The sequence below is a fragment of the Guillardia theta genome (genome assembly GCF_000315625.1).
Source record: "Guillardia theta CCMP2712 unplaced genomic scaffold GUITHscaffold_127, whole genome shotgun sequence".
In the NCBI taxonomy this organism is placed as follows: domain Eukaryota; class Cryptophyceae; order Pyrenomonadales; family Geminigeraceae; genus Guillardia; species Guillardia theta.
The window spans coordinates 118,018-132,095 of record NW_005434547.1 but is presented as its reverse complement, the minus strand read 5'-3'; the positions used below and the strand labels follow the sequence as shown (position 1 = coordinate 132,095).

At 53.4% G+C, this 14,078-nt stretch overlaps 2 protein-coding genes across 2 annotated transcripts; one reads left to right on the top strand and one right to left on the bottom strand.

Annotated features, from left to right (window-relative positions):
• Positions 1–442: 442 nt before the first annotated feature.
• Positions 443–4,734, top strand: GUITHDRAFT_79860 (hypothetical protein; the record flags this gene model as incomplete). The annotated part of the gene is made up of 11 exons (XM_005822331.1): positions 443–1,237; positions 1,654–1,894; positions 2,019–2,089; positions 2,515–2,605; positions 2,731–2,822; positions 2,936–3,034; positions 3,210–3,232; positions 3,471–3,524; positions 3,934–3,983; positions 4,340–4,383; positions 4,669–4,734. Coding segments are annotated over 11 exons (1,626 nt in total), but the record flags the coding sequence as incomplete, so codon positions are not given.
• A 559-nt stretch (positions 4,735–5,293) lies between these two features.
• GUITHDRAFT_97833 (hypothetical protein) lies at positions 5,294–12,605 on the bottom strand. Its single transcript, XM_005822330.1, has 18 exons — positions 11,531–12,605; positions 11,415–11,480; positions 10,108–11,353; positions 9,782–9,942; positions 8,971–9,653; positions 8,496–8,772; positions 8,238–8,355; positions 7,999–8,111; positions 7,620–7,754; positions 7,399–7,479; positions 7,103–7,174; positions 6,790–6,901; positions 6,582–6,652; positions 6,244–6,408; positions 6,000–6,106; positions 5,866–5,947; positions 5,597–5,655; positions 5,294–5,444 (listed from the first exon to the last, which is right to left on the bottom strand). Exons 1-18 carry the CDS (start codon positions 12,548–12,550, stop codon positions 5,375–5,377), a joined length of 4,638 nt encoding a protein of 1,545 aa, XP_005822387.1. The 5' UTR covers positions 12,551–12,605; the 3' UTR covers positions 5,294–5,374.
• Positions 12,606–14,078: the final 1,473 nt, after the last annotated feature.

Sequence of the window (14,078 nt, the reverse complement as noted above, 5' to 3'; positions counted from 1 at the left end):
GTCATAGGAAGGATGGTGAATAGAAAGGATTATTTCAGAAGGGTACAGAAGGACTCAAGAAGGAAAGTTGACTGCAAAGACACGCAAATACAATGTTCTGAATGTTGGTGCAGCATTCGTGCCGCCGCATGGTTGTCTATTCGTAACGGGGAGAAAGGAGAGAGGGTCTGGGACAGTCTGACTGTAGCCTGTGGAAGGCATGAGGCCTTCAATCCTACTCCTCTGCTGTTGGCTTGGCTGGCTTCCGGACATAGGCAGCAGTCTGTACCCGGCTCAGCATGGCTGGTTGCGCAGAGGCAAGTCAGGAGGATGTGGCTTCATTGACGTGGGGGGAGGCTTTGCTCGGAAGCGAGGGTCGAGCTCTCCTGAGCATGATAGTGAGGAGGCAGCGAGGAAGCGAATGAAATTCGCGTCATCCCGACGGGGTAGGCAGGAGGTCACGATGTCGTGGAATCCCTTGAAGCTGCTTAGAGGAGGAGGGAGGATCTTCTCCAGTGTGTTCACAAAGGAAGGGAACGAAGCCAAATACAGCAGGAGGGGGCGACCGCAGATCGGAGTGGACGTTGACTTCAATACCGCAGTCTTGATCGCCTTGCTCAGCGTCGTTCTGTTCTCCTTCTCCCTCCCTCTGCTGTGGGGGCAGGCTGCCACCCTATCCCAGTCCTTCTGGCTGAGCAGGATCGTCTTCTTCCGCATGCTGGGCCTCGTCTACTTGGTTGCCTTTGCTGTGGCCTTGTTTCAGAACAGCGGGCTGTTAGGAAGCAACGGGCTGCTTCCTGTCGACTTATACTTGAAGAGGGTCAGGAGGATGAACGACTGGCCGGAGCAGGGATGTACCTGGAACATGCTTAACGAGTACCCCACCCTCCTCTGGCTCGCCAAACCGGACCAAGTGGATCGCTGGATGTCCGGTATGGCAGCGACGGGGATGTGCCTGTCGCTTGCGGTCATGGTGGTTGGAGGGAGCAACGTGCTGGTTCAGCTGCTGCTGTGGACCATGTACCACTCGATCAACACGGTAGGACAGCGGTGGTACAGCTTCGGTTGGGAGTCTCAGCTGCTAGAGACCGGCTTCATCTCTATTTTCATGTCTCCCTTGCTCTGCTGGTCAGCTCTACCTCCTGGCTGCCCGACGCCATGGGTGTGCGTGTGGGCGATGCGGTGGCTGACGTGGCGGATCATGCTGGGAGCTGGTATGATCAAGATCAGGGGGGACTCCTGCTGGAGGGACTTGACGGTGAGAGGAAGAGGGAGGGGGCAGGAGCGCAGGCAGTGGAGTGGAGGTGTCAGGGATGACCTGCGGGATAGCGCAGAGGCAGGGATTTGAAGGATAGAGGAGGGGTTCGATGACGTGTGAAGGGTGCGGGGAAGGAGGGGATGAGGTTGAGCTAAGAAGGTTGAGATAAGAAGAGGCAAGAGGTGTTGAAAATTCATAGACAACCATCAACAACCTAGACCATTCAGTTCATACTCCTCCTTTTCTGTTCCTGCTTCTGCTTCTGTTCCTGCTGCTCCTTCTGCTTCTGCTTCTGCTTCTGCTTCTGCTTCTGCTTCTGCTTCTCCTTCTCCTTCTCCTTCTCCTTCTCCTTCTCCTTCTCCTCCAAAACCTCGCCTTGCTGCTGCTGTCGACGTCACTACCTGACGTTCTAATAGGCAATGTGCTACCACTACGAGACGCAACCAGTCCCCAACCCTTTCAGCTACTTCCTCCACTTCAGTCCTGTGTGGTGGCACAAGTTTGAGACTATGATGAATCACATTGTGGAGCTCCCCCTGCCGTTCCTGATCTTGCTCCCTGTGACTGCCCTCGTTGTGTTTGGGGGGATGGTGCAGATCTTGTTCCAGATTACTCTTATCCTGTCGGGCAACCTGAGCTTCTTGAACTGGCTGACTCGTGAGTTAGTGTTGAAGTTGTTATTGTTATTGTTGATGGTGATTATGTTGAAGTCGACGTTGAAGTTGAGGATGTTGTTGAGGCTAGAATGTCTCTTGCTCACCCATCTGACTTTGTTTTCAAGTCATTCCTCCCATCTTGTGTCTCAATGATAACTTCTTGAGCTTTCTGTTTTCTGCGGAGACTATCTCGCAGGTAAGAGGATGAGGAGGAGGAGAAGGCGTGGAGGGATGCGACGGATGGGGAGCATGAAGAAAAGAAAGGAGGATGAGAGGACATCGATTGATTTGACAATCATTTTTAGGTTCAAATGTTGAACAGTCAGGTTGTAAGCTGGAGTCCATTCACAATTGCAAGAGAAGGTCATGAAATTGCAATGAAAGTTGGCGGATGAAGATAGTGATGTCGACGATGATGATTGAGATGATGATGCTTCTTCGTCTTCTTCCCTGCTGCTGCTGCTGCTGCTGCTGCTGCTGCTGCTGCTGCTGCTGCTGATGATGATGATGACGACGATGATGATGATGATAGAGATGATGATGATGATGATGGCGATGATGATGATGATGGTAATTATGGTTCTCGCAAGCCAAGCTTTTGGTTCATGCTGCATCTAAAAGGACTACCTCACAGGCATTTACTTTGCCCTCTGCGCGCTTCTTGTTTATCTCAGTGCTCCTGTTGTTCAGAACATTCTCTCGAAGAATCAAGGTAATTCGGCTGTATCTCCTTGTCTTGCTCGTTGTTTTGCTCTTGCTCTTGCTCTTGCTCTTCCTCTTCCTCTTCCTCTTCCTCTCTGCCCTCGTTCTCCTCCTCTCACTAGCTTCTATGTTCAGTCATGAACACATCCTTCGGCTCTTGGAAGCTCCTCAACACCTATGGAGCTTTTGGCTCCATAACGAGAGAGAGAGAAGAAGTTGTGATAGAGGTTTCTTGCTCCTGCTCCTGCTCCTGCTCCTGCTCCTGCTCCTGCTCCTGCTCCTGCTCCTGCTCCTGCTCCTGCTCCTGCTCCTGCTCCTGCTCCTGCTCATCGTGCATCAGGGAACCTATGCCGATCTAGACGAGGAGGATGAGGAGAAAGTGGAGTGGAAGGAGTATCTCTTCAAAGTCAAGCCTAGCGAAACCTCCCGCAGACCTCCAGTACATTTCTCTCCTCCTCCTCCTCCTCCTCTCCGCCAATCTCCTTCTGTTCGACATCCTCCTTTCCCATTTCGGCTCTGATGTTGCTGCTGCTCACACCACGTTCTTCATCTTCTCAATTGCTTTCTTTCTTCCTCTCTTTCTCCTCATTTCTTGCTCTGATTTTCTTTTGCAGTGGATCTCTCCATATCACTACAGGTCATCATGCTTGTTCTTGTTATGTTGCCTCCTCTCTCCCCTCTCGTCTCCTCTCTTCTATTTTTCTTTTCCTTGTGCTCCTCTCCTTTCTCCTACTCCATTATCTCCCTCTTGCCATCTGCTCTCACCTCTTGTCTTGTCTGGTCTTGTCTTGTCTTGTCTGATCTCATCTTTCTGATCTCATCTTCTCTCATCTACTTGTTCTCCTCTCCTCCATTCTTATTTGCTTCTCACTCAGGCTGGATTGGCTCATGTGGTTTCTTCCGTTCTCGGACCCAAGACGAAACCCATGGTAATCTTTTGATCCTCCCACCCCCATCCTCCTCCTCCTCCCCCTCCTCCTCTTCCTTGATCTTGTCCTTGTGCTTGTCCTTGTGCTTGTCCTCGTCCTCGTCCTCGTCCTCGTCGTCCTCCTCTTCCTCTCGTCCTTTTCTTTTCTCCTCGCCTCCTCCGCCCCCCCCCCCCTTTCCTTTGCTTCTGCTTGCTCTCGAATGCTTTCTCCCTCCTTCTTTTTCTTCTTCATCCTGCGCCATCCTTCCTCTCCCTCTTCTTGTTACCCCTCGTCCTCTCCAACGACAACAACTTCTTCCTTTGCTGCTCACCTTCAAATTTCCTACATCCCACCCTTTGGCTTTTGACTTTCCCTCCTTTCCTCCTCCTGCCTTGATCTCCTGCTTTGCCGTCTCTGAGATGTCTGCAAGGCTTTATCATCTCATAGGAAAATTCCTGGACAACGACAAGAACGTTCTGCGTGAGTGTAACAGCATCTGCAATTCCTTGTTTCTTCCTTTCCTCTTCCCTCTCCCCTCTCTCCTTCTCACCTCCTCTTCCCTCCTCTCCCTCAATCCCGTTGTTATACTCTCCTCTCCTCTCCTCTCCTCTCCTCTCCTCTCCTCTCCTCTCCTCTCCTCTCCTCTCCTCTCCTCTCCTCTCCTCTCCTCTCCTCTCCTCTCCTCTCCTCTCCTCTCCTCTCCTCTCCTCTCCTCTCCTCTCCTCTCTTCTCCTCCCCTCTCCTCTCCTCTCCTCCCCTCTCCTCTCCTCTCCTCTCCTGTATTTCTGTCTTGTCCTCCTCGTTTTCTCTGTTTACCTCACCTTCGCTTTATTCAGCTCTCATACGACACAATCCGTTCCAAGACGCAAATCCCCCGAAGGTCCTATCCTGATCTTTCCTCCCTGTCGCTCCTCCTCGTTCCCCCCCGCCCCCCCGGCCGTTCTCCTCTTCCTCCTCTTCCTCCTCTTCCTCCTCGTCCTTCCCCCTTCCGTTTCTTCCCTGCTTTCCTCCTGTGCCATTGTCACCCTACCTTATAACCTTCCTTCTTCCTATTCACACTCACAGTTTTCCTTTTCTCCTTTCCCCTCTACCTCCAATCTCATCGTTAGTTCCCTCCCTCCTCCCTCCTCCCTCCCTTCCTCCATTTCTTATCAACATCTTTCAGTTTGTCCGCGCTTCCTTGTATCTTTACGAGTATGCTCCTCCTGGCTCCGACGCTGCTGCTCGAGGTTTCTCCTCCCTGCCCTGCCTTCCTGCCTCCCTGCCTCCCTGCCTTCCTGCCTCCCTGCCTGCCTCGCTCCGTTCCCCTCCTCCCTCCTGGCTCTCCCGTGATTCTTGCGCAGGCGAGTGGTGGATCAGGAAGCGCATCCGAACGTTCGTTGAGCCTCTCTGGTACTGTCTCGTTCTCTCCCTCCTTCCCTCTACTATCCCTCCCCTCCTTTCCTCCTGCTTCCCCTACCTCCTCTTCTCATCCCTTCCCCCTGCCCTCCCTTGCCCTCCCCTGCCCTCCCCTGCCCTCCTTGATTCTCCTCTTGTAGTCTCGAAGATCTTCGGCCCATATACCGACAATTCGGATGGAAATTTCCTCAATCCACCTCAGTGGTACTCGTTACGTCCTCGTCGTCCTCTTCCTCTTAAATCCCTCCCTCCCTCCCTCCCTCCCTCCCTCCCCCTCATTGATCTCTTCCTTTCTCTCCTTTGCAACTTCATGATCTCACCTCCTCCTCAAATGCTCTTGACTGTTTCTTGCAGTAGACGGATAGACCAAGACGCTAAAAGCACGAGACAAGGAAGAATATGTCCAGTCTTTCATGAATTTACCATCTTCATCCTTATCCTCATCTACATCTTAAGACTTCTCTCCTTCCTCTTCACTCCTTCATCTCCATGAACTCAGCGTAGGTCTCAACCTCTGCTATGTCCCCCTCCTTGAACTTTCCCCTGCACAATTTGGTCAGCTAACTTCAACATCCTCTCCGTACACCCTCTTCCTCCTTTCACATCACAACCTCCTCCTCCTCCACCTCCTCCTCCTCCTCCTCTCCCTCCTCTCAATCTCTCCTTCCCTCCTCTTCCCATCTCCTCCTTCTCACCTTGGTACGACTCCCTCATCAGAGCCGTGCATCTCCAAAGCTTGTGCCATGAGCAAACTCTGCAAGTCAACCAACAATGTCAGCAACCGATCAGATGGAGATCTTGCTGCAAGGACGGGAGGAGTGACAGAGGAAGGAGGAAGGAAAATACGAGGGGGGCTGGTGAGATGACGATAACTAGCAGGAAGGAAAGGGGAAGCGAGAGTGGATAGAGGAAGCAGAATGAAGGGAGGAGGGAGGGAAGGAGGAAGAGGAGGATGAAGATTTACCTGCTCAACGTTGGTGATCAAGGAGCAGGAGAAGTCTACGGCGGAGCGACGGAGGACGTAGAAGAGCTCAGCCTTGCTGTGGCTGGAGAACGAGGGGAGTGAGAAGACGGCGGACAGGACAGAGAAAACTTCACCTCATCTCCAGCACAAGCTTGATCTTGCCTTCCTTGATGCTTTTCACTGCTGGACTCTTGAGGCGATTCTCTCCTTCTTTCATCGCATGCTCCAGCTTTGTGAAGCCCTGCACCCCCGTCACCTTCCACCCTCTCCCCTATGCTGTCTCCTCTCCGCTCCTTCACTCTCCTCTCCTCTCCTTCGCTCTTCTCTCCTCTCCCCCTTGCTCCTACTTCCCCTTTCCACTCCCTCTCCGTGTCTCACCTTCACTCCCGCCTTCTCAAGGATCGCCATGTCTCTCTCCCCGCAGTACATGTCGTAGCCCAGCTTCTGCCAGCTCTTGACTGCCTCCACCGCCTTCGCCTTGCGCCCCTCGCCCTGCCTGTCCTCGGGCAGAACCACGTAGACGCCTTCGCCAGGGGCGGCGATCTAAAGCGAGGTAGTGAGCGAAGGACGAGCGAAGAGAGGAAGGAAAGTAGCACAGGAGGCTCAGAGAAATTGGAGGAGGAGGAAGAAGCAAGAGGGGAAGAAGGAGGTGGAGGAGGAGCAAGAAGAGAAGGACGAGGAAGATGAGGAAGAGCAGAAGAGGAGCAGATAGTTACCTTCATGTAAGTAGACTGCAACGCTCTGAGGTAGGCGCCGTGCTTGTTCTGATGGAAGCAAGCGACCTCACCTGCAGTACGTCAGTCGAGGGAGGGGAGAAAGCAAACAACACGTGAGGAGAGGAGAGGAAGGAGAGGGGGAAAGGGGAGAGGAGAGGAGCGGAGAGGAGAGCAACGGAAGTGGAGGAGAGGAGGAATGAAGAGGTACCAGTTGAAGACATCTCAACGCCGAGAGTTGGGTCAGCTCCTGGCAGGCGCTTGAAGGAGAACTGAGGGACTTTGACGCCCACGTAAGGCAGCTCCTGCTGCTTGTCGCAAATCTGCAGCCAAGTAGGTCATTATGAGAAGGAGAGACGCAAAGCAAGAGCGAGGGATACAGGGAAAGAGAGAAAGGAGAGGATAGAACGAGCTTGTCTCAGCGTTGGATTGTTCAGATCGGATGTATCAGCACAATTCATCTCTGATCAGGTTTGACATCTCCGACATGCTCTGATGGTAACAGGTTGAGACATTCTCATCACCTCGAGCGCGTTGGCCGGCGAGTGACCGATGATGGCGCGAGTAGCGAGGGAAGTCATGTCGACCTGAAGCACCTGGAACAGCGTGAGGGTGAAGCAGAGTAGGACAAGGGAGACAGGAGAAGGAGCAAGGGGAGGAGGAGGAGTAAGAGCAGCGTGAGGAGAGTCGGACAAGGGAGTCAGGAGAAGGAGCAAGGGGAGGAGGAGTAAGCAGGACAGCAAGAAGATGAAGGGCGTTTGTGGCATCCATGACGAGAATGGAGCAGAAAGCAAAGTCGTGCGACTGTCTCGCTCGTCACCTTGCTAGAGAAGGGAAGGGAACGAGACGCTCTGACGTTGGTCTCAATGACCTTCAAAGACCCGTCGGGGCACCACAAAACCTACACCAGGAGTTAGGAACAGAAGGAAGCAAGGAGGAGGAGGAGGAGGAGGAGGAGGAGGAGGAGGAGGAGGAAGATGAAAAGTGGGTGGAAGAGGAGAAGAGGAGGAAGAGAAGGGGAAAGGAGGTAGAAAACGTCACCTGCATGTTGAGAGGTCCAGTGATCTCGAGCCTCTCGGCGACCTTAAAGACGATGTCGCGGAGACGGAGGAAGACATCCTTGGGCATGTCGCGGGCCGGAAGGACGAGAGAAGCGTCTCCAGAGTGGACGCCACCCTGAGTCAAGAGACGTGAGAAGAAAGAGGAAGAGGAAGAGGAAGCAAGGACGGAGAGAGAACTGAGAACAATGAGGAATGCAGGTGGTGGAATTGGTGGAGAAAGGGGGAGGAGAGTAGGAGTGGCAATTGAGGATGAAAGGAAATGGCCAGCATGAGCAAAGCATCGAGGAGAGAAGAAGGAAGCTGCGGAAAGAAGCAGAAGGGGAGCAGAAGAAGAGCAGGTGAGGATTGAGCAGGCTCACCTGCTCGATGTGCTCAGCGATCGCATACGCGATGACTTTTCCCTTGTCAGCAACAGCGTCGATGTCCACCTCCTCAGCTCCCTCGATGAACTTGGTGATCACCACAGGGGCATCTGCTGTGTGATCAGCCCGGTCCTGATCCCCGTCCTCCTCCCTTGAAGTCTCCCCCTTCCCCCCTCTCCTTCGTTCTCCTCCTCGTCCCCCACCCTTCTCCCACTACTTGTTCCCCCTCCTCACACCTTCGGACACTTCAACTGCCATGTCAAGGAACTTCTTGAGCTCTGCCTCGGAGCGGACGACATTCATCGCTGCTCCACTCAGCACGTAGGACGGGCGGACTAGCACGGGATATCCAACCTGAAGACGCGTTAACCACCCTCCTCCCAATACCATCACTCTTCCTCCTACTCTTCCTCCTCTTCACTTTCATTCATCGCGTTTCTCCTTTACATCTTTCCATCCTCACCTTCCCCATTTTCCTCCCTCCCTCTCCTCACCTTGTTGCAGAACCCTTGAGCCTCCTCAAAGGTCTTGAGCTCCGACCAGGCAGGCTGGTCGATCTTAAGCTCGTCGAGCATTGCGGAATGTTTCTGCCTGTCCTCAGCCCCGTCGATCATCTCGGGGGTAGTTCCCAGCACGTTGGCCCCGTTGGCCTTGAGCGGGAGGGCAAGATTGTTGGGGATCTGTCCTCCGAAGGACACGACAGCTCCGGTGCAGCCCTCGACCTCGTAGATGTCGAGGACTCTCTCCAAGCTCAGCTCCTCGAAGTAGAGCCTGCGTGTGTGAGTTAGAGCTGGGGAGGGAAGATCGACAGGTGAAGAAGGCTAAGGAGAAAGAAGAAGAAGAGGAGGAGTACAGCAACACGGGAAAACTAGATCACAACAAGCCCCTTGACCTCAACCTTTCTCACTCTATCCCCCAGACTTCCCCTCCCTCCCCCTCCCCCTCCCCCTTCTTCCTCTTCATGTTCACCTGTGGCTCTCATCGAAGTCAGTCGACACAGTCTCCGGGTTGCAGTTGATCATGACGGTCTTCTTGCCCTCAGCAATCAAAGTGCGCAGGCACAGCACGGAGCCGTAGTCAAACTCGACGCTGCTTCCAATCCTGTAAGTCCCGCAACCCACAACCATGATGCCATGGTCGTCGAAGGTAACGTCACTCTCAGCTCCGTTGTAGGTCATGTAGAGATAGTTGGTCTGAGCTGGGAACTCGGCCGCAAGGGTGTCAATCTGTTTGACAACTGGAGTGATGCCCATCCCGATTCTCAGCTTGCGGGCCTCAGCCTCAGAGCAGCCGATCCTCTTGCTGATCTGCCAGTCGGAGAAGCCAGCCTTCTTGGCCAGGAGCACCATGTTCTTGGGAACCGTCTCCTTGTTGTAGTTGCAGAGATCGTTGGAGAGGACAGCGAGGTACTCGAGCTTGCTCAAGAACCATCGGTCAATCTTGGTGATCTCGTGGATGCGGTCGACCGAGTACCCAGCGTTGTAGAAGGCGTCGGCGATGGCGTAGATTCTGTTGGGAGTGGGACGGGCAAGCTCCTCGTCTCGCTCCTCGTCCGTGAACTTGGTAAGGGGCTCAAAGCCCTTCCAGGAGGAGTTGACCATCCTCATGGCCTTCTGGATGCCCTCGGTGAAGTCACGGGCAATAGACATGACCTGCAGGAGGGGATGGTGAGATCACTACCAGGAAAGGAGGAGCACGAAGAGAAGGAGGAGGAGCAGGAGGAGCAGGAGCAGGAGAAGGAGGAAGAGGAGGCATGAGGAGGAGGCAGGAGAAATCTCACCTCTCCAACCGATCGCATCTGGGTTCCAATCTGCTTCTCGACGCGATCGAACTTGGAGAGATCCCATCGTGGGTACTTGACGACACAGTAATCGAGTGAGGGCTCGAAAGCTGCAGTGGTGACTTTCGTCACTGCGTTAGGGATTTTCTCAAGCTCGATACCTGCAAAACAATTCTCAGGGGGGAGAGGAAACAAAAAGTAACATGGAGAGTTGTTTTTAGATACGTCAATCACGACACTGCCTGTCCAGCAATCGAGAAACAAGAGCACCAACACGAACAAGAACAAGAACAAGAACTCGTACACGAACAAGAACTCATCCAAACAGTCTGTCCACAACTCACCAAGAGCAAGCTTGGCAGCCACAGCAGCAAGAGGGTACCCAGTAGCCTTGGAGGCAAGAGCGGATGAGCGGGAAAGGCGAGGGTTAACCTCGATGATGCAGTAGTCCTCTGAGTCCTTGTCCAGGGCATACTGGATGTTGCACTCGCCGATGATGCCAAGGTGCCTGATCACCTTCACAGCAGCCGTTCTCAGCATGTGGTACTCGTCGTTGGACAGAGTCTGCGAGGGAGCGATGACGATGCTCTCTCCCGTGTGGATCCCCATAGGGTCAAAGTTCTCCATATTGCAGACGGTGACGCAGTTGTCGTAGGCGTCGCGCACGACCTCGTACTCAGCCTCTCTCCATCCCTTGATCGACTTCTCCACAAGCACCTGCGGGCTGGAAGAAAGAGAAACCTCCACAAGTCTCGTCAGCTGGTCTTCGTTGTCCGCAAACCCGGACCCGAGGCCGCCGAGGGCGAAGGCAGCGCGCACTATGACAGGGTAGCCGATGTTCTTGGCAGCCTCGAGGGACTCCTCGAGGGTATTGCAAGCAATGGAAGGAGCGAGCTTCTCCCCAATCTCCTCCAGCTTCTCCTTGAAGATGTCGCGATCTTCGGCAGCAATGATTGTCTCCACGGGGGTTCCAAGAACTCTGACCCCGTACTTCTCAAGCACTCCTTGCTTCCAGAGCTCGACGCCGCAGTTGAGGGCGGTCTGTCCTCCGAACTGCAAGCAGATCCCATCGGGGCGCTCCTTCTCGATGATCTGCTCGATGAAGGAGGTGGTCACGGGCAGGAAGTAAACCTTGGAGGCGACCCCCTCCGCAGTCTGCACGGTAGCGATGTTGGGGTTGACAAGGATAGTCTCGCATCCCTCCTCCTTGAGGGCCTTGATAGCCTGCGAGCCGGAATAATCGAACTCTCCAGCCTGACCGATCTGAAGTCCACCAGATCCCAGGACAAGCACCTTCTTGTTGCGGAAGTACGGGCCGGTCTGATAGACTGAGTCCGCCTTTCCGAACCTCTTGTACTCCCTTGCCTTGTCGATGAAGCGCTGGAACAAGAAACCAGTGTCTTCCGGTCCTCCACTAGCCTCGGGGTGAAACTGAACAGAGAAAAATGGCTTTGAAACATGCACGAGACCTTCGTTGGTGACGTCATTGATGTTCACAAAGTAGGGCTTCCACTCGGGAGGAAGGTCTGTGTGGTCAACAGCATACCCGTGGTTCTGAGGAGTGATGTAAACCTTGACAAAGAGCACCCGTCAGCGTCTAGCGACAATCTCAGCACAGAGCTTGCTTGCCTACCTTGTCTGTAAGCATGTCCTTGACTGGCTGGTTGTGGCCACGATTTCCGAACTTGAGCTTATAAGTCTGCTCAAGTCGATCAGCGGCCTACCTGGCGGTCACGAGCAGGGACTAACCTTGCATCCAGCAGCACGAGCAAGGAGCTGGTTTCCCAAGCAGATGCCGAAGATGGGAATGTCCTGCTCCAGCGCCCACCTCAGGTTGGCAACGGTCTCCTCGCACATGGCGGGGTCGCCGGGGCCGTTGGAGATGAACAACCCGTCGAACCTCTCCTTCTTGATGTCCCAGTTCCAGGGAACGACAGTCATGCGCACTCCGGCAGCGCAGAGAGATCGGATGATGTTGTACTTGATGCCGCAGTCGATCGCCAGGATGTGCACGTCGCCGGAGCCAAAGGTCATGGGAACCTTGGTGGAGACGTGAGCAACGAGGTTGAGCATGTTGGGATCGCTGAGAGGGACATCTTCCTCCATCACGATCTTTCCCTTCATGCTCCCGTGCATGCGCAGCTTCTTGGTGAGCGCACGGGTGTCAACTCCGTACATACCAGGTACGTTGTGCTCCTTGAGCCATTGAGATAGAGTCTTGTCGGCGTTCCAGTGAGAGGGGAGGTGGCAGTAGTCCTGGCAGATCACAGCTGTGACCTGCACACGATCACTCTCCATGCCCGAGGGGAGACCAAGCTCATCGGGCGGCGAGTGCTGCACGCCGTAGTTACCCAACAGGGGGTAGGTGTTGACGAGGATCTGGCCCCGATAAGAGGGGTCCGTGAAGTTCTCGACGTATCCAACCATACCAGTGTTAAAGACGACCTCCCCTGCAACAGAAACTTCGGCTCCGAAGCTCTGCCCTGAAAACACAGACCCGTCCTCGAGCACCAGCGTACATTTCCTGTCGGTCCTCTTCGACACTCCTGAAGTTCCACCCAAGCCTCCTCCAAGGTCGATGGGGCCCAAGTGACCTGAGGATCTCTGCACATCAGAGAAGCTTCTCGCTTGCACGCCGAAGATAGAATGGCAGCTCTTCACCCGCTCCTGCTTTGCCGCAGAGGGAGCTGCGACTCTAGCAAAGGGGAGAAGTGAACGTGAGGCGGTGCGGCCGAGCCCTCTCAACGAAGTGGGCACGGCGTTCAACATCCTGAGCAGCCGCGTTCCGCCCTTAGATCTCGAGTCCTACCTCAGAGAAGGAGGGCGACAGAGGAAGCGGACAGGAGACGACTCGCGGTGCAACGGTGCTCACGGGTTGCGAGATGGAGGCTGCTTGCGGTCCAGGGGAGCACGCAAGGGGGGTGGGGTATCCTGTGGGAATTAGGGGGGGTTGGGGTATTTACAGTACCGGTGGAGTCTTACATTTCGGTAAGATTCAGGGTAGGGGTTATATGATTCTGGGACAGGATGGGAGCATGGGGGGTACTATCGTATTTCTGTGACCGGTGGTATGTGATCCTCAAAGTAAAGCTGATCTTTAAGATGGGTAGGGTCCTTCTAAAATTTTCTGAAGGGGGTGGAACAGGGCCCAGGTACCGTATGGAGGAGGGGGTGTCCGGAATAGCTCAGGAAACACTAGTTGGGTGGGGATTAAGTGCAGAAAAGATTGAAATTAGGGGTAGGGGGTACTCAGTACGGGTGGTATTGGACGTATAATATTGAGAAAACAAAGGGTACACAAATTGGCAACGGGGTGTAAACCAGGACAGGGGGTCCATCGTCAATGGGTAGGGTACTGTCGTGGGGAAACCTAGGGTTCATGTGCACATGCAGGTTTGTGGAAAAGAAATTGGTTGTCCCGCTGTAGACTGGTCGACGTGGTGGGTGACGGTAACAGGGGTGGGTGGTGGATTTCGTGAAGGGATTTCAGGGGGTGGGTACTTTATGTATTCTTTGTCATGGGTATGACCTTGTCCTAGTGTCAGCCATATCCAACAACGATGCTTACGATTACTTAACAAGGTGATATGCCGTGGGTGGTCCGTACAGATTAAGAAGAGGGTGGGGTGGGGTCAAAGAAGAGCGGTTGGCCAAAAGGGGTAGTGGAAACATCTGTATTCGGGGTACTTGTGAATCATAGGGTGGGTAGAGGGTGGGGGGTGGGGGGTGCACGAGGAGAAAAAAAGAGGAGTTGTTATTTTACAACTAAGAATATAAAATTGATATAGGGAAAAAATGTACGATCAGATGGAGAAGCGACCTAAGTATTGTATCTATATTCTGCAAAAACTATATATGTGTTCATATATAGTTTTACCTTCATATGAAATAAGTAATCAATTTTTTCGGCGCACTAAAACAGATAGATTTCGAAATTTTAAAAGTATGTATGGTGCACTGACAAAAAAGTTGCAAAATTTTAATGATTGACAGTGCAACCTGCAATGTACCGGTACTATCCAGCCCATTGGATGGGCAGGAGTGGGTGGTACTGCATTCACAACGTTATTTTGTCAAAATAATTGTGCAAAGCGCACTCCAAGGTAGCACCACGCAATAATGCTGACTCATGGTGACATTGAGTAAACATTTTTGTATCGAACCAGAACTGCCCGAAAAATGCAATCCAGCAGAGCAAATGATGCCATGTTGCAGGAGCGACAACGACGACAAGAAAGGGCATTTGACCTGATAGAGAACAAAGTCATCGCTGATAGTACAAAGAAAGTTTACCGAT

Bases quoted from the DNA above. Each gene is read 5' to 3' on its own strand.
- GUITHDRAFT_97833 (XM_005822330.1), bottom strand. From the start codon at position 12,550: ATGTTGAACGCCGTGCCCACTTCGTTGAGAGGGCTCGGCCGCACCGCC. The intron at 9,654-9,781 runs GTGAGATTTCTC...CCCCTCCTGCAG, and splicing joins AGATGCGATCGGTTGGAGAG to GTCATGTCTATTGCCCGTGA. The intron at 7,480-7,619 runs GTGACGTTTTCT...CTCCTGGTGTAG, and splicing joins CTGGACCTCTCAACATGCAG to GTTTTGTGGTGCCCCGACGG.